The sequence below is a fragment of the Nansenia antarctica genome (assembly GCF_963989245.1).
Source record: "Nansenia antarctica genome assembly, chromosome: 10".
Classification (NCBI taxonomy): domain Eukaryota; kingdom Metazoa; phylum Chordata; class Actinopteri; order Argentiniformes; family Microstomatidae; genus Nansenia; species Nansenia antarctica.
Genome location: NC_137680.1, coordinates 5845128 through 5866659, shown reverse-complemented (window position 1 = coordinate 5866659; position 21532 = coordinate 5845128). Strand labels below are relative to the sequence as shown.

The 21532-nt window shown below is 46.6% G+C and overlaps 2 protein-coding genes across 3 annotated transcripts; both read left to right on the top strand.

Moving 5' to 3' along the window:
- The first annotated feature begins 334 nt into the window (after positions 1-334).
- LOC308166289 (uncharacterized protein) lies at positions 335-6659 on the top strand. The gene is made up of 2 exons (XM_080540556.1): positions 335-2658; positions 2836-6659. Exons 1-2 carry the CDS (start codon positions 489-491, stop codon positions 5289-5291), a joined length of 4626 nt encoding a protein of 1541 aa, XP_080396682.1. The 5' UTR covers positions 335-488; the 3' UTR covers positions 5292-6659.
- A 2342-nt stretch (positions 6660-9001) lies between these two features.
- Positions 9002-16593, top strand: dbpb (D site albumin promoter binding protein b). 2 transcript variants are annotated; one of them, XM_080540226.1, is made up of 5 exons: positions 9002-9434; positions 9654-9916; positions 11543-12013; positions 14274-14542; positions 14713-16593. In XM_080540226.1, the coding sequence occupies exons 2-5, from the start codon at positions 9727-9729 to the stop codon at positions 14926-14928; spliced, it is 1146 nt and encodes a 381-aa protein (XP_080396352.1). In that variant the 5' UTR covers positions 9002-9434; positions 9654-9726; the 3' UTR covers positions 14929-16593. The 2 variants fall into 2 exon arrangements, with proteins under 2 accessions (XP_080396352.1, XP_080396351.1); XM_080540225.1 differs by having other exon boundaries at positions 14274-14554.
- The last annotated feature ends 4939 nt before the right edge of the window (positions 16594-21532 follow it).

Below are 21532 nucleotides of genomic sequence, written 5' to 3'. Positions count from 1 at the left end.
CAAAAGAAGACCTGTAAAATCCCCATGATACAGTTACATACAACTACAACAATTTCTTTCAGAAAGACCGTTGATACCAATATGGCACCCAGCTTTGAACATAATATCTAATAAGAATAGGTAGTATAAACATTGAAACAAATTTTTAAGGTATTCATAAATTTTTCTGTGAAGTATCGCCTCTTCTCTCCACACACTTCCCCCAACACACTTGCGCCCTCTCCTCTTGGATGGAGAGTGGGGGCAGCGGACGATCAGGAGGAAGTAGCAGCAGCCGCAGTGCACGAACAGGGGGCAGCAGTGGTAGTGTTATCGGGCGGAGTTCGGGGTCAAGTCGAGGTGACTCCGGAGGCAGTTCCAGGGGAAGTAGTAGCATCACAGGGCCCCTCGGTAGAAGTTCGTCCGTCAGCAGCGGTGGTGGGATCATTGTCGCCACTCCTGGCGGTGGAGGTGTGGCCCCTGCACCCCCATGTGCCAGTGAGTGGGAGATGTTCCAATTTGGAAAATACAATTTGGACATTATAGAAATGTTAAGTGGACACCAGGCCCATCAGTTCAAAGGCCTCGGGTTAGAACGACAGCTACAACATCAACAGCAAGTGCAGCTTCACCAGCACCAGCTTCAACAGCAGCAGCAGCAACAGGCCGAGACCTCAGGAGCTCTCCTGTCTGGGCTAGGCCTGGGGCCCCTCCAAGGGTCCAGAAGCAACGCCTTTTCTGATTCTGCCTCCATTTTTGCTAAGATGAGCACCCCGCCTCCCCCGCCGCTACAGCAACAACCTTCCTCGTCCTCCCAAAGCTCACGCTCTAAGTCCAGCAAAATGAGTAGCAGCAGCTCGAGTCACGTGTCGGGCTACCCACAATTCCTGCGCTCGTTCCACCCGAGCGAGGAGCAGTTACACCCGGGGGTGGGCCGCTTTGAGCACTTTGCCGGGGGTGGCAGTAGTGGTGGGAGTACTGGGGGGTTAGGAGGATTGGTACCATCTGGCCCCCCTCCACCACCCCCGTTGCATCCAGGCCTTTCTGTCCCACAAGCCTCACCTGGTCCTTCCTCCTCTACCCCCTCCCCCTCAAGCTCAGTTGCCAATAACCCCCCCATCAGCAGTGCAGTCACCTCTCTGGGACACCAGCTGGTTGGGGCCCAGTCTGACGCACGAAGCCTTCACCAACAGTTCAGTTGCATGCTAGCTGCTAATCAGTACTTCCTGTCTGGGGTGCCTGCTAATGCTAGCTTAGAGCAGTTCCTAGTTCAGCAGGGGTCCCATAACCACCTAGGGATAGGTTTAGGTCAGACAGGTGTGGAGTCAAGTTCTGGCCTTGCTCCGCCTCCAGCTTTGCATTCCTCGCACTCGCATGGCCACTCCCAGCCACAGCAGCAACATCAGCAGCCTCCCCATCAGCAGCAGCTGCCACCCCATGCCCTGTCCCACCCCCACTCTCACCCTCACCCTCACCACCCCCTCCATCCAGGTTCCCAACCCTCCTCCCTGGGTGGTTTCGATTTCCAGGGCATCCCAGTACTCTCCTCCAATCAGCTAGCCTCTCTGATGCAACAGGAAGCGGGGTTGCCCCTCCCCCTGCCGCTTCATCTCTCCCTCTCCAAGGATGACGGGAAAGGGGACAGCAGCGGGGGCGGAACCAGTAGCAGTAGGAGGAAGAAAGCGATGGCTGGCTATCTGCCTCAGAGGAAATCTGATAGCAGCAGTAACAGCAGCAGCAGCCACGGCCACGGTAGTGGGAACCCCAATGCTAGCAGTAGTGCAGGGGGGCTTAGCCATGACCCGACCCCAGGACTGGTCGGGGGTGGAGTTGGTGGGGTTGGCATTACAGGCATGGGGGGGGACCCATCTTCCCTCCTCACCTCCTCCTCATCATCTTCATCAGTTGTTTCATCATCCTCATCCTCCGCCCCCTCCTCGACTGCAGCCTCAGTCCTAGTCACTAATGGCTCTCACCTCTCCAAATCTGATAACCATGGCCCCATGCCACCTGCCCCCACACAGCCTGATGGGGCAGGTGAGCCCCTCTATAATTGTGGCGAGTGTGGCAAAACTTTCACTCACCTCTCCAGCCTTCGCAGGCATCTGCGTATGCATGAGTCGACTGCAGCAGGCACTAGCAATAACAATAACATCACCCGAAACCCAACTCACATCCAAGCGTCGTCTGACCCGAGCCTCCCCCACTCCACCCAAGACCTGAACTCGAACTCACAGTCCTCCCAACAGTCCTCCCAATCCAATACGGCCCAGGCCTCATCCTCCTGCCCCAGCCCTGACAAGATTTTCCATTGCTCCGACTGCGGCAAGGGCTTCAAGAAGAAAGGGCACCTGCTCCAACACGGCGTCATCCATTCGGAGGCACGCCCGTATGGCTGCTCCACGTGCTCCCGGGCCTTCAACCGCCGCGAGTCCCTCACGCGCCACGAGAAGATACACGAGGAGAAGCCTTTCCGATGCCCAGCCTGCGGCCGCTGCTTCCGTGAGAGCACTTCCCTGCTCAACCACGCAGCCTCCGGAACCTGCGGCAAGCCAGGTAGGGTGCCCAGGCCACGGGACAGCAAGACAGAAGCTGAGGGGGAGGGCAGAATGGGAGATGGAGGGGGTGGAGGAGGCAATGCAGGGGGGGGTGGTGGGGGAGTAAGGGGTTACCAGAGTGGTAGAGGGGTGATTTATGGTAAAACTGAGGAAGAGGGTGTGATTATTGGGGGTGAGGGGAACCAGAAGTTAAGGTGTGATCAGGGTCTGTATCAGTCAGGGAGGGGAGGGAATGCTAACAACAGGGACAGGGTTGATGGTAAATACCCCACTGACTACTCTCGGAATCGTTACACAGGCTACCATGACGACCACCGTTCTCAAGGTAACCCGTCTCCGTGTTACTCTGGGGCCTCCCCCTGTGGGAGCGGGATGGCAGGACCAGCGCTGAGGAAGGCACCGTTGGCCCCGACACTGCACCCTCACCCTCAGAGTCAAACTCAACAACATCACCATCAGCAGCAGCAGCAGCAGCAGCAGCAGCAGCCCCACCTCCCCCTGTCCTCCCTCCTGGATGACTCGGAGGATGATGTCACCAGCTCTGTCAACAACGCCATCTCTGCCATTGCGGCAGCTGCCGCCAACTGCGATCTCAACCCCAGTGGGAACAGAGGAGATGATAGGAGGGACATCATCGGGGGGCTGCTTGGGGGTCTCGGCTTAGGTCCCCTGGGCTCCCCCTCATCGACATCTGGCATGGATAAGAACTATAGAGGCGGTGGGAACCAGCAGGGCATGGGTGGTCATATGACCCACAACCACGGGGGGAGTAATCCACAGAACCCAGCTGCTAAACCAAAACGTCCCCGCAAGCCCAGAGCGAAAAAAGAGCCTGGTGCCGGAGGCCTGCCCCCCAAACGTAGACAGTACAACCCCAGAGCACCCGGGCCCGGTGGGATTCCACGGCCTTACCTGTGCAGTGTCTGTGGCCGAGGTTTCGCACGCCGTGAGACCCTACGCCGGCACGACCGCATCCACACCGGGGAGAAGCCCCACCACTGCAGTGTCTGTGGGAAGTATTTCCGAGAGGCCTTCCACCTCACCAAGCACCAGACCGTTCACTCTGGGCAGAAGAACTACAAGTGCAGCCTCTGTGACAAAGAGTTTGGCTACGCACAGAGCCTCAAGAGGCACGGGAAGCTCCACCAGAAAGGGGAGCTTGTGGAGGTGCCCACAACACCAGGTGGAGAAAACCTCAACAGCTTTAACACAAACCCTGGATGTGGTGGCATGGGCCAAGACAGGGGCCAGAGCCAAGGAACCACCTCTTCCTATTACTCCTATCCCCAAGATGTCAAGCCTCAAGGCTCCAACACCCAGCCCCCACCAAGGCTCTACACCTGTGCAATATGCTGGAAGTCCTTCCGCCATCACTTTCACCTGACCGCTCACCACCAGACGGTCCACGAGAGTGGAGGCGAGAAGCTGTTCTGCTGCGAAGTCTGCGGCAAGGCTTTCGCCTACTCCAACAGCCTCACCCGACACAGGCTGTCACAGCACGGGCTGACCCGCACTGGCCCCACTAACATACAAGAGGGCGGCAGTGGGCCGGGAGGAAACAGTGGCGGCGCCGGTGTGAGTGGGTCTGCGTCAGAGAGCGAAGCTGCCACCAACGCCCTGCTGCAGATGGCTCCCTCCACTGAGGGCCATGGGGGGCAGCAGCAGCAGAGTCACAGTGTCGTTACCCACAGTCACCAACAGCCCCCACCTCAGCCACCAGCTGGCTACCCCCCCCTTTTCTACGATGCTGCCGCGGCCCACTCCTCAGCCTCCAACGTCCCTCCCTACTCTCAGCCCCTGCCCCCAAACTCCACAATCATGCCCCCCCAGCACCAGCACTCTCCAGCCGGGGTGAAAGGGGAACATATATATCCAGCGGGGTCCAGTAGTCACACGCTTCACACCACAGCTCCGTTCCAGCCCCTTACGGAGCTGCCATCCACCGATCATCATCATCCCCACCACCACCAACATCATCATCATCATCATCATCAATCATCACATCACCACCACCACCAATCAAACCAACCCCAGACGCAGCAACAACACCGCCACCACCAGAGTATACAATCACCCGACGAGCCCAAGAAGAAGAAAAAAAAGTCTGAGGGGTCGAGAGATGGGGGGAGGGGGGGGGAGAAGTGGGGGGGGGAGTCCTCGGGCTTAGTCAAAGGGTATGGGAGGAAAGAGAAGAGGAGGAGATCCGCTTTATGGAGGCAGTTGAGGAAGAAAAAAACAGCCTCTCTCCTCCTGAAGATCAGACGAGGGGGGGGCGCGGGAGGGGGAGGATACGAGCTCGTCACCACCGGGGGGACGAAGATACACATCACGTCGTCTCTCACAGTCCCAGTCAAACGTTTCGCCTGCCCCATCTGTCCCAATGCCATGTTCGCCCGCCAGGCTGGTCTGCTAGCCCACAGGGCGGCGAAACACCCACCGAAAGTCCTGACCGCTCAGGAGCGACTGAAGTGCGGCGTGTGTGGGAAGCAGTCTCGCAGGCTCCTGGCAGCCTTCAAACACCGGGCCTCTCACCGGGCTCGGGGGTCTTTCTCCTGCAGACGCTGTTCCGCTCGCTTCTGGAACGCCACACTCCTCCGCAGACACAAGGTGTCCTGCCGCCGCAGGGCTAAGGGACTGCCGCGAGGAGGTGCTATCGTCCTGAAGTCGTCATCCAAGAGGGCAGCAGGGGACAGTAACAGTGAAGAGGGTCAGGGGGAGATGTCGTCCATACATCATGCAGAGTACAGATACTGAGCTTTCTGGTACCGTAAAAGCGGCATTTTAAAGGAAGATTTTATGGATAAGAAAGGGGAAGGAGATTCTCAAATTTGGTAAACAAGTAGAAGAGGGACTTGTCAAACGCCTTTACGGAAATGTCAAACGCCTTTAGGAGACTAAAGTGGCCTTGGTGTCTGTCTGGACCTAAGCTACTCAACTCCTCATTGACTGTTAGAACAAGAAGATCAAATGAGTGTTAACAACATGAACTACTGTAGATCAACCTCAAAGAATCACCCAAAACTCTTCCGAACTGTATGGGAGGAGAGGACGTTTGAAAGACATGACTGTTTTCATAGGATCATTAACCCTTAAGTGCATTGACACTACGCTTGGCTGACACTGTGCAGTTATTAGACAAGTTTAAGTGATTTGACCTGCTAATGTATCTCTCCCCCCGGCCGCCTTACTAGCATCCCTGCAATACCCCTCGCTGTATGATAACTGTCTCTGCTGTGTACTGTCTTGTTGTTGTTCACTTAGACCCCTTTTGGGGATTTTTTTTCAATGTAAAAAGTGCATTTAGTAGGAGTAGGGAGAGGGGCAAAGACTTTTGGTTGGTAGACAGTCAATTTGTCGGTGCATGATGTGTGTTCTTTGGTCAGTTTATTGCGGAGGTTGTGAATTCTCTGCTGTGTGATGGTTTATTCAGTATATCCCAAAAATGACATGTCGTAAACTAAGGTTAACAAAGTCGTAAAAAATCTCCCCTGTGATTCAATCACATCATAAAACAGGAATTAGAGAACATAGATACATGGAAATTATATAGGGACTCAGTTCCTGCCAAAACTAATTAAGATATGAAATCCTTGGTTATCATGTATCAGTTCATTTCATGTTTGAAAACATTTAAACATTTATAGCTTTTATACCAAGAGATTGAGATCAAGGAAGGTTGAAACAAGTGTACTTGTAACGTATATTATGTTAAATTTTAATCACTGTTGGTTTTTTTTCTTGTTGTTTTTTTCACAAAGTTCTTTATTTAGCTCTTACTGTTTGTTACTACTTTATAATTGCTTCAGAAGCTGTCGTAGTAGCAAAAGGTGATGATTACGTGTATTAATGTGTGTATAACTCAATCTGTCTACCTGCCAACCGCATATTTTACCCCTTCACTTTTCTGCTGAGTTGCAATCATGTTCATACCCCTGCAATCATGTTCATACCACCTTGTTTTTTTTTTTTTCTACGGAAAAAACTAAAAATAATAGTTCTAAATACATTTCTATCACTTTATTTACTTATAACAAGGATAGTTGTTGATTATACTTCAGCATTGAATAAAACGTAAGTGTTCTCATCTTTGTTTTTTTCTCCATGTATCATTAAGACTAATATTAGTACTCAGAACAGGATACTTCCTGTTAACTTTAATGTGAGTATAGAATATATGATAAAATGTTACCTTTACCAAAATCAGTATAACTGTTTACCACTGGAAACAGTTATTTCATAGCTTTTGTGCTAGGTATAGTTCATAGGCTTTGTATGGATTTCGGGATGTAATGGATATACCAATAAATTTCAACTTAGCACAACTCTAGTTATCCAACTTATTGGCAGGTTACTTCAAGTTATTAGACATGTTGCACCAGGAATGCTTTCTCTCTGCTTTCTTTTGGCCACCACACCAAATAAAAAAATCAATGGATGTCTCCGGCCTGCAGTACTATTACAAATCCACAAGATGGCAGTAGGTGACTCATTTCAGCTAACTGTGGGTGAGTGTGGCAGTCACATGGATTTTACCCTGATAGGGGGGTGGATTCAAGAGACAGAACGTGCTGTGTCCATGTCTGAGCCCTGTGTGCGCGCGCGTGTGCATGTGAATGAGTGACGAAGCATGTGTGATTGTGAGCCTACACTTGTGTGTGTGACACAAAAAGCACAACAACAAATCTGAAACATGAAATCTGGTACATACACCTACTAGCACACATATACTGTAAAACATTAACGGCTGGAAATTTTGCCCAACTACACCATTTATAAAATATGATTTTATGATTTAATTTTGTTTCGAGACAGCACTGTCATTCTAATAGTAGCCATAGGCCCAGAGTAGTGATGAGATTCACTTCTTTGCCCATCTTTGTCCCAACACTCCTGCCTGAAACTATAATAATATATATTAACTATATTCTATAATTCTAGATCTCTAAATAGCTGCTTATGGTGTACCCCATCTCCACATGCACTGAGAAACATGTTTTTCATATGGATTGTGGTTGAAGATGTCATTAATTGCTACGAATCCAAATATTTGGACAAGTCATCATATAAACTAGAGGTTAAAGCCATCCAGTATTATGTGTGACGATGACAAACACATCTGTGTCAAGACATACAGAAACAGTATGATGTAGGCTCAATTAGCCTTGCAATGTTTCTCAACTTGGAATCAAGGCACTCTTTTAAATGTGGATTTGCAGTTGGGTCTGTAATAAACAGAGTTGACATGCATGTACCTTCGAAGTCTACTTTAAAACAATTAAGGATATATATTTTGGTGTGGGCCTATTTGCTGCAAAACCCTAACCCTATCTACATTATAAGCATGTATATTTCCCTCATCCCTCAGATCTGTTTTACATTTTCTTTCTATCTCCGACTTGCAAAAAAAAAGGAAAACAATTTCCTGTGGCGCTTTGGATGTGGGTTGAAATACTGTACAGCAGAGAGCAGACACCTCGCGCTGTTGTGTTTCGAGTAGGTCTCACGCGGCCGTAGCATGGGGGAATCCGTGGGGCGGGGCGGTTGGCCTACTTTAGTCCAATAGAACCCACTTAGGGGCGGAGACAGAATCTCCTCCAGCCAATCGCACGAGGAGCAGCTTGCATACAGGCTGCACCTCCCGCGTGCCTGAAACATGTGCGCTCTCGAGAGCCATTCTGCTGTAGGAAGCAACGTGCTGCTGTACTTCTCTCGCCTGAAAAAAAGACAGGCACTCACGTTTTTTGTGGATTACAGGCGAGCTGGGCTGGGGAAAATACACTCGGTCATTGAATGCTTGGTCATTGCAATGGTGCAATAACGTCTCCTAATAATCTAATAATAATAATCTAAACCTTAAATATGCATTATAACAATATGCATTCCACTTAGGCTGTCTTCATTTAGTTTATTCCCAGGTCTCAGGTGCATGCATGACAGTTATGGTTAATAATTTGTAATAACATGAGGAATAATGATGAACGAACAGCAACCGATCGATAGTTCATCCATTACACTGTCCATATGTTTTGATCGGGCTGTCTGTCAGTCTTGAGCGCACAAACAACTTTGCGTGCCCCCTTCGAGGTGTGACAGCACGAGGGGAGGTGTGTCTCATGAATATTGAACAAATAAGCCGAACGTGCCCCCTCGTGCTTCTCTCTCGCGCCTTGCCCCTATGAGATGTGACGTCACGTGAACTGCCCGTGTTCGTTCCAGCTGAGAGGAGGACAGCCGTCGCTCGCGCGGCCCAGATCCAAGCGCGTGCCCGTGCCTCCTCGGTACATTGGCTACAGATCCAAGCGCGTGCCCGTGCCTGGGTACATTGGCTACAAGCGCGTGCCCGTGCCTCGGTACATTGGCTACAGAAAGTAGGAAAGGGGGAAGAACAGCCCCCCCCCCTCCCGAATGAGCGACAGGACGATAGAGAGAAAAAAGCATTTATTACATCTTGTGTCATCCGACCAATCGCGCCGCACATCCACAGCTTTCCTTCGCTGCGCGTTTTTTCTCTCCATTATTTGTTTTCATTTGACATTTTTGTTAGGAGGGACATTGTTTTATTTCTTTGCTTTGCAAATCTTTTCGGTCTGACATTGAATCGTCTTATTTTTGTGTCGGTCAACTCAGGATATTTTTCTTAAACTTTTCTTTTAACTGTTATTCATTTATTTCTGTCGTCTCGCCTTCGGATTTTTATTTTGTCCACCTCCTCTGAATTGACCATGGACACCCGTCATATTCAATTAGTCTGACGTTTACCCATTGGTCTCTATCGGTGGAAAACAAGTTGATCTACAAAAAGAGGAATTCAAATAATATCGGATTTGCAACGTAGACTGGAATTATTTGATGAACATGAAACTGCAAACTTCATAGGCTTCATCAGAGGAAAAAACGGTAAGATTTTCACTTGATCGACTCAATTGTCAAAAATTAAGATGATATTGTGAATGTTACGTTCCGACTTTGAGACGATAACCTATATTATTCAGTTTTCCTCATTAATTGATTATGCATCTCAACAGGTTATTGTAATATTAAATGCATGATTGTCTCAATCTCAATGCATCTCAATGCAATACAGTATGTTTGACTTGGGTCTGGTCCGTTCAACAGTGGTTGAGTCGTGAACCGAACCATCCGAGCAGTTCATCTCGACCCCGCCTGTACGACCCCCGTCCGGTCAGCGATGTCCAGGCAGCTCACTCAGCTCCTGACCCCGGACCTCCCGGCGGGCGCGAGCCCTCAGTTTGGGAGTTGCACCCAGCCTGCAGGCTCCATAACCGGAGGACACCTCAACTCCATGGCCAGTCTGAAGTCCCTCCTGCAGCACCCCATGAAAGGAGATCAGCGAGTCAAAGACTCCTGCGACGTGAAAGGTACAAACTTTGAGCCTATTTTCATTTGATTTTTGGTCTGGATTGGGCTGGTCTACTTTGTAACTAACTATTTACTCCTGTAGGCCTAGTACTAACAATGTTGGGGATATGGAGTGCGTGATATGCTAGACTAGAGTCCTTTTTTAGGTCCACTCACTTTCTCTTATGAAGTCTATTCTTTATGCATTTTCCTGCACCCCTATGTACAAGCCATAGTAAAAAGAAAAAGAAAAAAAGATGACATCCTTTCTAAGTGACTTTCACCAATATTGTATCCCCTAAACACCTGCCTCTATCCTCATTTTAATGGAGACAGCTGTGTTTTCACCTGAACAACTCAATATCCGGCCCTGCCATTGTCAAGCTGCAGCCAGTTGTCTGACTGTTGTTTGGAAACAAAACAAAGAACATACAGGCGTGGTACTTCTGAATCAGCCCGAGAGCTTGATAAATGATTGACAGTTGCATAATGCATCATCCGTGCTGCTGTGTGACCAAGACACACCAAGTTTCCCCTGTTGATGGACATTACTCGCAAATGCTGATTCAGGGTCAGTTCTAAGTTGTTACCTCCAATAGTTCCAAGTCAGAACTGCAGTAGGGAGAGCAGGATCGAATTCTGTTGGATCAAGCAAACACAAGAAGGGAATAGATAATAATATAAAATGGTAATTCAGTAGATGTTTTTATACAAAGTGACATTGGTCATTGACATTGGTATTTTCAAGTAGTCCATGGAGGACCTTAACTCAAACAACAACTGAAGTTGCAAACACCATGGCCAGTTGAGCCTTCAGACATTTTTATTCACTAACTTAAGCTTGACACAGATGTCAACATGCATAGAAACAGTGGCCATTGGCCAAGATTTCACACCCAAACCTCCAACAGGACAATCAATGGTGCCATCCTGAGATGCACTCCACTGTGACCAGAGTAAAATATTCTCACATGGATTATAATCTCCGCCCCTACAATCCCCTGCCATATAATTTGAGATTAGCATTCAGATTAGGATGATATATTTTGGTATATCCGATATGCTATACAGCACAAGGCCCATCGTATGGATGCCTGTAGTAATGAATGAAGATGTTTCTAGGTTCCTCTTCCTTCCAAAGGCATACAGTATGGACTTGTTTAACTGATTCCTACTGCCTCCTGTTCAGTGTTTATAATCCATTCCCAATTCAATCACCATCTGTTGTGGTCCTTCTGAAGCTGGCACTTCCATTGATGTGTGTTTATGCATAGCAGTGCAGCTGATGGCGTCCAACTGTCACTCTATTGTATGAATCACCCTCTCCAAAGTCCATGGAGAGTGGACATACCGGTATCTCTATGACTGGAAACTAGCCTTAGGACCACAATGGTCAAGCTTAAGGCTATGTTCATAGCTTCTTTCTCTCTGAGAAAGATTGAGAGAGTGAGAGTCAAACGTATGACATTGTCTCTGGCTTTTCCTTGGGTTAGATGACAACTTGCCTTGACCAAGCCCCTTACAAGCAAGCCTTTTGCAAGAAGAACTATTGAGTGCCAAAAGAAACCTTGGTAGGAATAAGTCAACTCTCCCATCCATCAATGTTGACTAACACACATTCTCCATTTTGGTCCCTGTCTTTGCAGACAAAGACAGAACCCAGGACATGGATGAGGACTCCGTCATACGTAATGGTGGAGGAGTAGTGGGAAGCAGTAACACTAATGGCTGTGGAAGTGGCAGTGGAGGTGGCAGTGGAGGTGGCAGTGGAGGACCCGGTTTCAACCAGTCTGCCTTCCTGGGGCCTCTTCTGTGGGAGCGGACCTTGCCCGTGGACGGAGGCCTCTTCCAGCTGCAGTACATGGACCTGGAGGAGTTCCTCACGGAGAACGGCATGGGCGCCATGCACAACAACAACAGCTCCAGCTCCGCCCAGATCCCCTCCCAGAGCTCCCAGTCGGCCGTGCCCAACCAGAGTTCCCAGTGCCCTCCGTGCTCGCCCCCACCGTGCTCGTCGGCGTCCTCCACCTCCTCCTCATCCTCTTCCTCATCGTCCCCCTCGCTCATCGGCCTGGAGGTGGCCCAACCACAGAACATGCTCGCAGGCAATGATTATGGTAAATTATCAGACAGGGAAATGTGTGTGTGTGTGATTGTGGGTTGTAAGTGTGTGATGATTCCCTCTGGTTTTATGAGGACCGTGTCGTAGATCCAGGTTGTGGTATACCAACTCAACTGGGTGGGAAAGACATCAGAGGATGAAAGTGTGGAATTTGTAATAATATGACAGATACAGTAAATGGTAAATACATATCACTTACAGGATGTCAATGTCCTGAAAGAAAGGAATGCAAGAGATTAGATTGGGAGTGTGATTTATTTTTCTTTCGAGCTCTTAGCTCCAAATCGTTGAAGTTAGAATTTTTGGGAAGGTGAGATGATTCCTCCTAGATTGGTATCTATGGACTTCTACCCAGGGTGTTTTAGATGTGATGCAGGATTTTACAGCCCTTCCAGAGCCTCCATTTGAGCTCATGTTGAACCCTACTCCCGTGGTGACCAAGCATATTTGTCTGCGGAGGCAAATGGAAGACAGCAGGCAAAATAATGGAGCCCTTATTTCAAAAGTTAACCCAACGTGAATAACAAGGGTTGGTAAAGAAAAGGGCAGGAACTTACTGTACATACATAGCATTCCTATTGAAGTAGGGTACACAATTAGGCGTTTTGTACAGAGAAAGAGAGAGAGAGAGAGAGAGAGCGAGAGAGAGAGCAAGAGCGAGAGCGAGAGAGAGAGAGACCGAGACCAGAATTACATTGAAAATTCATTGAATTCATGACCCAAGAGGCTTGGTTTTTCCTGCAGTGTAATGTAAACACAAATTCATGAGAGTTCTTTTTTTACTGTACAATAAGGTCTAACTGTACGAAGACAGAGAGAGAGGGAGGGGCAGAGAAAGAGAGGGAGAGAGGAGGTGTGTGTAGAGAGTGTTTGTGATCGCGTGTCTTTAAATCTCTCCCCACCTCACACGCTACAGCCATGTGCACGGGTCTGTTCACGTGCAGGGGCCGTGAGTATTGGAGCGAAAGAACAAGAGGCAGGGCCAGTGGCGGAGTGGGAGGAGCAGCACAGCAGGGAGGGAGGAAGGGAGGGAGGGAGGGAGAGGAAGAGGTTCCTTCCTAGTGCTGCCGATACTGAACTTGAGATGGAATGTTTGATGGCAGATTAGAGAGAGAGATATACTGTTGAGATATGGTACATAAGCAGGTTAGTACGATATTGACTGTACTCAGAGACAGAGTGGGTTGTTATTAAGCTGTAATTTGTGTGGTTTATAACGTATTTGCTACATGACTTGCATCAGTAATGCACTTCTCCAGTTAAGAGGCTAGGTTAAACTAACTGCAATGCCTTCATATAAAACAATAATCTGAAATGAAACAAAAATGTGAAACAGAAATGTGAACAAAAGAAGCACTGATGAGGACAGTTAACAATATAATAGGCCTATATATTGTGTGCCTTAAGGGCAATTATTTTCATACTGAGTTCAACTTAATCATTAAGAGAGATGTTTTATTTGTGACGATAGAAGGCGTATATAAGGTTGTAGTGGAGCATTGTGACTGTCCTCTGTTCTCTTAGAGGAGGAAGAGGAAGAGGAAGAGGGTGTTTGTACTCTTTGTGATAGGGAAGTTAAGCTGTTGGGTGCATTAGGCCCTAAGGGGGGTGGGTGAGGTATAGGCCTATACTGTCCCCACTTAGGGAAATGGTTTGAAGGGGTGGGGTAAAATGTTGCATAACATTTCCCCCTATATTAGGTTCCATTTTAGTCCTCCATTTGGAAGGGCACCACTAGAACAATTCTATAGGAGTTGTGTTTTTTTTTTTTTTTTACATGATTTGCTTTTCACACACAGAAATACAGTAAAACGAAAGTCATATTTAGCAAATGGTAGACACTAGCCTTCACAAGTGAAATCAATAATATGCGTAGTTGCTAGTTCTGTTTATAAGAACAGCAAAGTAGCTCCCTGCCACCACCTGGTGGTCAGAATCCATTAATGCAGCCCAACAGCTCTCAATGTACAGTGCTTTAGTGGGTTCGACTAGATTTCACCACTTTATCGTTGTACTGAGGTTTCCCCCTTGACCAGGTCTCCCTTGATTCTTTTTTTGTAATGATTTCTGGTTAAATTAAGGTTAAAAAAGACCTTGCAGTCTAAATGTTTCCCCCCTTATTTGTTTTTAGTACTAGGGGACTTGTCGAGATGATTTGCTAGTTCTCACTTGATATCAGTTTTTATTTAAATCAAATTTGAATAAAAATATGTGAATACATGTTTTTAACAGCATTTATTCCCTTCTGTCCACAGGCAGTCAGTCGAGCATGAATGACCCCTGCGCCTCACCCTCTCCCTCCTGCTCCTCCTCGTCCTCCTCCTGCACCCCGCTCATGACCCCTACTTCCAATGGGCCAGACGGCATGGGGAACTTTGACCCCGACCCTGCTGATGTGGCTCTGTCCAGCGTGCCCGGCCAGGACGCCTTCGACCCCAGGAGGCACCGTTTCAGCGATGACGAGCTCAAGCCTCAGCCAATGATCAAGAAGGCCCGCAAGATGCTGGTACCTGAGGACCTAAAGGTTAGTACTCGAGTATGTACAATTGAAGACCCTTACCTCTTTTTTTAATCATCCATACTAAATCTGTAAACCTCAGTCATTGCACTAGACTGAATGGGACTAGCCAGACCACTCAATACCCTGGTTTCTAACCTTGTCTCTCCCTCCTCTTGTCTCTCTCCCTCTCTCAGGATGATAAGTACTGGTCCAGGCGGTGTAAGAACAACGAGGCTGCCAAGCGTTCTCGCGACGCACGGCGTCTGAAGGAGAACCAGATCTCAGTGCGCGCCGCCTTCCTGGAGCGGGAGAACGCCAACCTCAGACAGGAAGTCGCCGACATGCGGAAAGAGCTCGGCCGCTGCCGCAACATCCTCAATAAATACGAGAATCGCCTGTCTGACCAGTGAGGAAGCGGAGGAAAGAAGAATAAATTGGATTGAATTGGAGGATTGAGGGGTGGTTAGGGAGACATGATGGACAGAATGGGGCAATGATGATGATGACGACGATGATGATGATGCTGATGATGATGAATGTATGAGACGAGAAGGGTGATATAAAGAAGCTCAGGTGTTGCGTTGAGGAGGTCTCAGAGTGGGCAGGGTTTCAGGTAATGGGACTGAGAGATTTAATCAATAGGAGTTTTGCCCCTTTAGACGAGAGAAGGAAAGACGTGACTTTGAGGATTTTGATATTGGAGAATTGTATATTTTTATATTACTGAAGATTAGAGGGGGAGCAAATTTTGGAAATAATTTTTGTATATTTTCTATATGACTGGGAAAAAGATGTAAGATGTTAGAGAGATGGAGGGGTTATAACAAAATATCTTTTTAAAGTAGATTATGGCAGATGATATTTTAGAGGTGGTCAGCGGTAGATGGGTATTTTTTAGACACGATTAAGAGTCAGGATGCAGGAACAGGGGCTGGGGAAGGCGAGTTGAAAATTGTAAAATAAGAGAGCAAAAATGATTTTAAAAATTGTACAGTTCAAACATTTCTTTGTGGATTTTAAAACTCCAGCACTTAATTTGTTTATCCTTGTTATGTTTCTGTCAATGGGGGTTTGGGCCAGCTGAGAGTTGAGAGAGATCGAGACAGAAAAGAGACAAAGAGCGATGGAGGGAAACACTATTAACACAGCATGATCTTCAGCACCTGTCCTGTTTAAATAACCTAGTCTCTGAACATAGTCTACCGCATCATCTACTCTACTTAGCAAGCCTGGACCCATGAGTAGTGGGTTAGATGTTTTGGGCTTTGGTGCAAGAGTTCCCCCCTGCTTCAGCTGCCCCATTCTCTATCATATAGAGGAATTTATAGATCCCCAATGGTAATACTGGGCATTTAATCACACTACAGCCAATTCAGGATGGGTTGGATGATATATTTGAGCTTTACTCACTATTTGCTGAGCCCCTATCTCTCTTGTGTGTGCGTCCCATCTCTCTCTCTCTCTTTTTGGATTGCAGTCATTTCTACTAGTGTAGAATATCTCGCCCAAGCTGGGTCGGTATGATTTTCTTTGTTTTTCTGTTGCCCCGGGTTACAGAGGCCCCTATTTGATCTTTTTTCTCTGCATTTATTATGTTATCGTCCTTCCTGTGTTTCTATATATCAAATCGATCCGAACCCCAAGCAGAGCTGCCCTCATGTTCCAAACCAATATCCTGAAACTGTTCCTGTCACCTCCACCTATCCTGTCAAACGTGGTTGTAGATTGTATAAAGAGTACTTATTCAGACCACAAATGTTTTCACGTCCTCTGAAATAGTCCACCAACTACCCAGGAAAAAGCACACGTGTATTACTGTACTATATAAATGATTTTAAATTAGCATTCTTATTATTAACATTGGTAGAAGAGAAATATTGTCTATATTGAATATACCAGTTTGTGTATTTTACATAGGTATATATGAGATGTATGAATGTGCAGAGAATATGCGTGTATGAGTGCATATATGCAAATGAATTCCAGGAGATGGGTCTAGTTTGTCCCATTGATTGGAATGGTGTTAAATTCTCAGATTTCTGGGACTAATAAAAAGCCAAAATTTACAATGTTGATTCATGAAGCTTGTTGATACTTTCTGTTTGTTTCACTGACAATTCTTGTCTCTGAACATCGTCTTTGTATCCACATGAACTGTACAGTGGCATGGTACACTATCAACGCACCCTGGGACACCAAGGGCCCTGTCAAACCAGTGAGAGTGTGCTTCTTTTCCTCAATGACCATGTTAATAACTACCATTACTATTATTATTATTATTATTATTGTTGTTGTTATGATTATGATGATTGTTATCTGTCTTATTGTTGCTGTTATATATAATTGAATGATTTTCTTTCTTTCGATGAACACGATCTGTTGCGTTTTGAAGCATTTTGATCTCAAACGTTCCTCCAGAGAGACTCTTCAGATATGAGTACCCCCTCGCCGTCACTTCCTACAGTACCATTTGCATCCTGTTTTTCAACCCTCTCCAGGGGTTTTCTGATTTGTTCATCACTCCTCCTACAGACTGTTTTACCCCGGGACTTCTCTGTTCTCAGAGGACGGCCATTTTGGATTCTCTGTTGATCATGGATTCCACAAACTCTTTGCTGGTTCATCTCATACCTCGAAAGCGAGGGTTGTAGAGACCTATTTACCTATGACTGTACAGTTTTCTGTTATCTAGCTGTGTGTGGATTATGCACACTGTCCACATGTTTCCTCTTGTTTTTTTTGCAGCCTATTTTCACCTCAGTCAGTGACCGTACGCTCTCCCAACTGGATGTTGTCCCTAACTTCCTCCCAGATGTGGTTGATTACTCTTATAGTGACTCTTATTGGACTACAACTACCCTACTGCACCAGTGGTGTCCACTGTTGCCAGCCCACTTAGTGCTGGTAATGGGGATGTAGTCGAGCTTTCCCGAAAACACAAATAAAAGATTGTTCTTACTTTAGTGGTTCACTGTTTTTTTAACATTTTATTTTATCGGGCTATTTGTTCGCTTTTTGTTGTTTTTAGCTGTGTGTGTGTGTGTGTGTGTGTGTGTGTGTGTGTGTGTGTGTGTGTGTGTGTGTGTGTGTGTGTGTGTGCGCGTGTGAGTGTGTATGTGTGCGTGTGTGTGTGTGTGTGTGTGTGCGCGTGTGTGTGTGTATGTGTGCGTGTGTGTACACTCACTGAACACCTTATTAGGAACACCTGTACACCTAATTCATTCAGGTGGTGTAATGGTGCGGGTGGTGTGTAATGTTTTCTTGGCACACTTTGGCCCGTTAATACCAATAAATCATTGCTTGAATGCCACAGCCTATTTGAGTGTTGTTGCTGACGATGTGCATCAGGTTATGGCCACAATATACAGTGCCTTCACTTTTCCCACATTTTGTTGCATTATAGACTCAATTTAAAATTGATTAAAAAATTAGAAATAATAATCCACACATAATACCCCATAATGACAAAGTGAAACCAAGTTTTTAGAAATGTCAGCAAATTTATTAAAATTGAAGCACATAAATACTTCATGTGCTTAAGTATTCATACCTTTTGCAATGGCACTCTTAAAATTTGCTAAAATATCATCAACAAATCACTCTTGAATTGAATCCGTCTTATTGCAAGGAGTATAGTTCATGTCATTTTGGAATCAATATCTTTGTTTTTATAGGGTCTCTGATTTGCATAGGAATCAATTACACACTGTGTGTGGATCAGGTGGTCATTCCAAATTGAGCGAATGGGGAAAACTGCTCAGGAATGCGACCCTGAGGCCTGGGGAGACTTACACACATCTACACAGTTGAAAGGTGGAGAGGAAAAAGCACAGTCGATGGGACGACATCATCTCAGTCACTCTGCAAAACTGGTCTATAACCAAGTGGCCCTTTAATGGAAAAATAATCTATCTCATATCCATAATTGTGTTTGCAACAACGAATTCAAGTGATAGAGAAAGAAAGTTGCTGGAAATGTGTTTATTTGGTTTTACTACAAAGCATTACGTTTAGTGCAAATCGAGCACATGCAATGCAGTTTCTGCACCATCTCTCGTGTGAAGAATAGTGGAGCTGCATCAAGTTATGGGTATGTTTGTTACTGGCAGGACTGAGGAGTTTGTCAGGATCAAGAGGATCAATTCTTATGCAAATCAGAGACCCTATAAACAGATATTAATTCCAAAATTACATAAACTATTATCCTTGCATTAAGATGGACTCAATTCAATTCATTGAGTGATTTGTTGATGACATTTCTGTCACTCATTTTAAGAGTGTCATAGCAAAGGGTTTTCATACACCTTCTGATGCACACACTTGGACACATCATCAATGTTGTATCCTGGAGTCACAGGGTGTTTTGGGTCTCGCAAAACAGACTCATCCAGGCGACCCCGACCGAGGTTGATCAGACCTCGGCCTGTGTCCAAGTGGCTAACTAACCCCTGACCCCACTGGTCTCCCCTTTTCAGATAGAACCATCTCGCTCTCTCTGCCGCCTCCACATTGATGTTGTTGATGTTGATGGAATGACCTGCGAACCCCCTACCGCCCACCTCCACTGGCATGCACCTGGTCCTCCACCCGCTCCTGCGACAGTCTTCCACCAACTCCTGGTACTTGGCCCTCTTCCTCTCCTGTGCCTCCCTCCATCCTCCCAAGGCACAGTCAATCCCAGCAAGATGAGCTGTCTTATTTTTATTTTATTTTTTTACAAATCTTTTTATTGCAAACAACAGTCAGTGGCAAGTGACAAGAAGTAATAGCAGTCTTTGTTTAACTTTATTTTTGTCTCCTAACCCCCCCACCCCCCTCCCACAGGTATGGCTGGGCCACAAATAATAAAATAATAAAATAAAAAAATATAAAAATATATATATATACAGTACATATACAAAAATATAGAAATAAAAATAATTCATAAAAAATTCAAAAAGGAAATAATAATAATAAAAGCAATTTGTAAGAATACGGTATACAGGAAGAAAATGAAAGTAAACGTTGTTGTCATGGTGAGAAATAAAAATAAGAATAAAGGAAGAAGGTGAGCTGTCTTATGGCCTCGGAGACCAAGAGGATGTCTGGCCTCAACAAGACAACATGTCATCGATCTGGAGAGGCAGCAGCTGAACATTCCACCACACATCACCCTTCAGTCCACCACACATCACCCTTCAGTCCACCACACATCACCCTTCAGTCCTTGTTGAGGCCAGACATCCTCTTAGTCTCTGAGGCCATAAGACAGCTCATCCGCCACTGCATTTCCTTTAAACCTCTTAATGAAACCTTCTTCCTTTATTCTTATTTAGCAGCTCTTCTTAGGTCTTCTCTTCGGCCGCTCTCTCCCTCCTTGACGAACATGATTGTCTTGGCTGTAGTGTGGGGGTGGGGGGGCATATCTGCTACCGCTGATCCTCTTGTTGATTGTCTCAGCAATAGACTTGAGGACCTGGTCGTGTCTCCAGCGATAGCGCCCCCCTCACCCAGTGCCTTGGAGCAGCTGCTCAGAATGTGTTGGAGGGTCCCTGTCTTGGAACACAGAGGGCATGCTGGTGTTTCTACTCTACCCCATGTGAACAGGTTGGATGGGCTGGGGGAGGACATCGTAGTAGACCCCCTAGATTAAGAACTTGATCCTCTGGGGGGTTCCACCTCCAGATGTCCTGCCAGGTGACATTCCGCTCCATCGCCTGTTCCCATGTCATCCAGGCACCCTGCTGTCGCATTGCCACTGTCCTGCTTTGCTCAGTCTTCCTCCACAGAAGTGCCTCCACCTCTTCCTGCACCAGCTTACGCCTTTCCTTCCCGCTGACAGTGCCTGAGCCACACTCCCAAGAAGGGCCGGCCCTGTGCTTCAGCCGAGCTTCTGCCTGTTTGACGGCCTCAGCAGCCTTCCACTTCCTCCCTTGTCCTCACGACCATCCCTGCACCGGACACTTTGCTGTCCCTTGATCCGGTGTACTCAGTGGTGGAGTCTAGTTTTTTCTAGTGGGTATACTGTGATTTTTCCCTCCCAGCCTCATATCGTTCATTTCGGAACGCCATAAAAATAAATCCGCGCTCCCTGTCTAGTGTTATATATCTAACATTACATGTTATAAGGCTGATTTGTGCATGATAGTACTGCATTTTGACATATTTCTGTCGCATCTTTGATGGTATATGACGCTATAGTCAGTCCCAATGGTCCAAAATTCAAGTGCTTCGTAACACAGACGGGGTGAATTTTATGAATAAAAGTGTGAAAGTTCTGTCACAAAACGCTGTTACGTATCCTCACACATTTTTAAGTGGGTATACGGAAATCCTTGGCCTTTCCTAGAGGGTATACGGCGTAGTCCTGCGTATCATGTAGACTACACCACTGGGTGTACTGCAGGTATTCTCGTGCCCGTGACACTATGAATTCCTCCCTGACAGAGCTGAACGGGAGTCTGTGTTTATTGCTGTGAATTTGCAGAAATGTCAAAAAACTTGTTTTCACTCTGGCATTATCGGGTGTTGTGTGTGGATTGATGATTATTTCAAATTTTGTTTAATTTTTTTTTTATTTAATACATTTTTAATTGAGTCTATAACACAACAAAATGTGGAAAAAGTGAAGGGGTATGATGACTTTCTATAGGCACTGTACCCATCTTCTAATGGCTACTTCCAGCATGATAACGCACCATGTCACAAAGCAAAAGTGGTCTCAAACTGGTTTCATGAAAATGACAATGAGTTCAGTGTTCTTCAGTGAACCTTCCCAGTCACCGGATCTGAATCCAATAGAACACTTTTGGGATGTGGTAGAACGGGAGATTCACAGTTTGAAAGTGCACATGAAAAATCTGCAGGAATTGCGTGATGTGCAATCATATCATCAAGGAGCAGAATCTCAAAGGAATGTTTAGAACATCTTGTGGAATCAATGACACGAAGAGGCTGTTTTGACAGCAAAGGGAGGGGTCCTACTTAGTATATAGTATTAGAATAGTGTTCCTAATAAAGTGTTCAGTGAGTGTA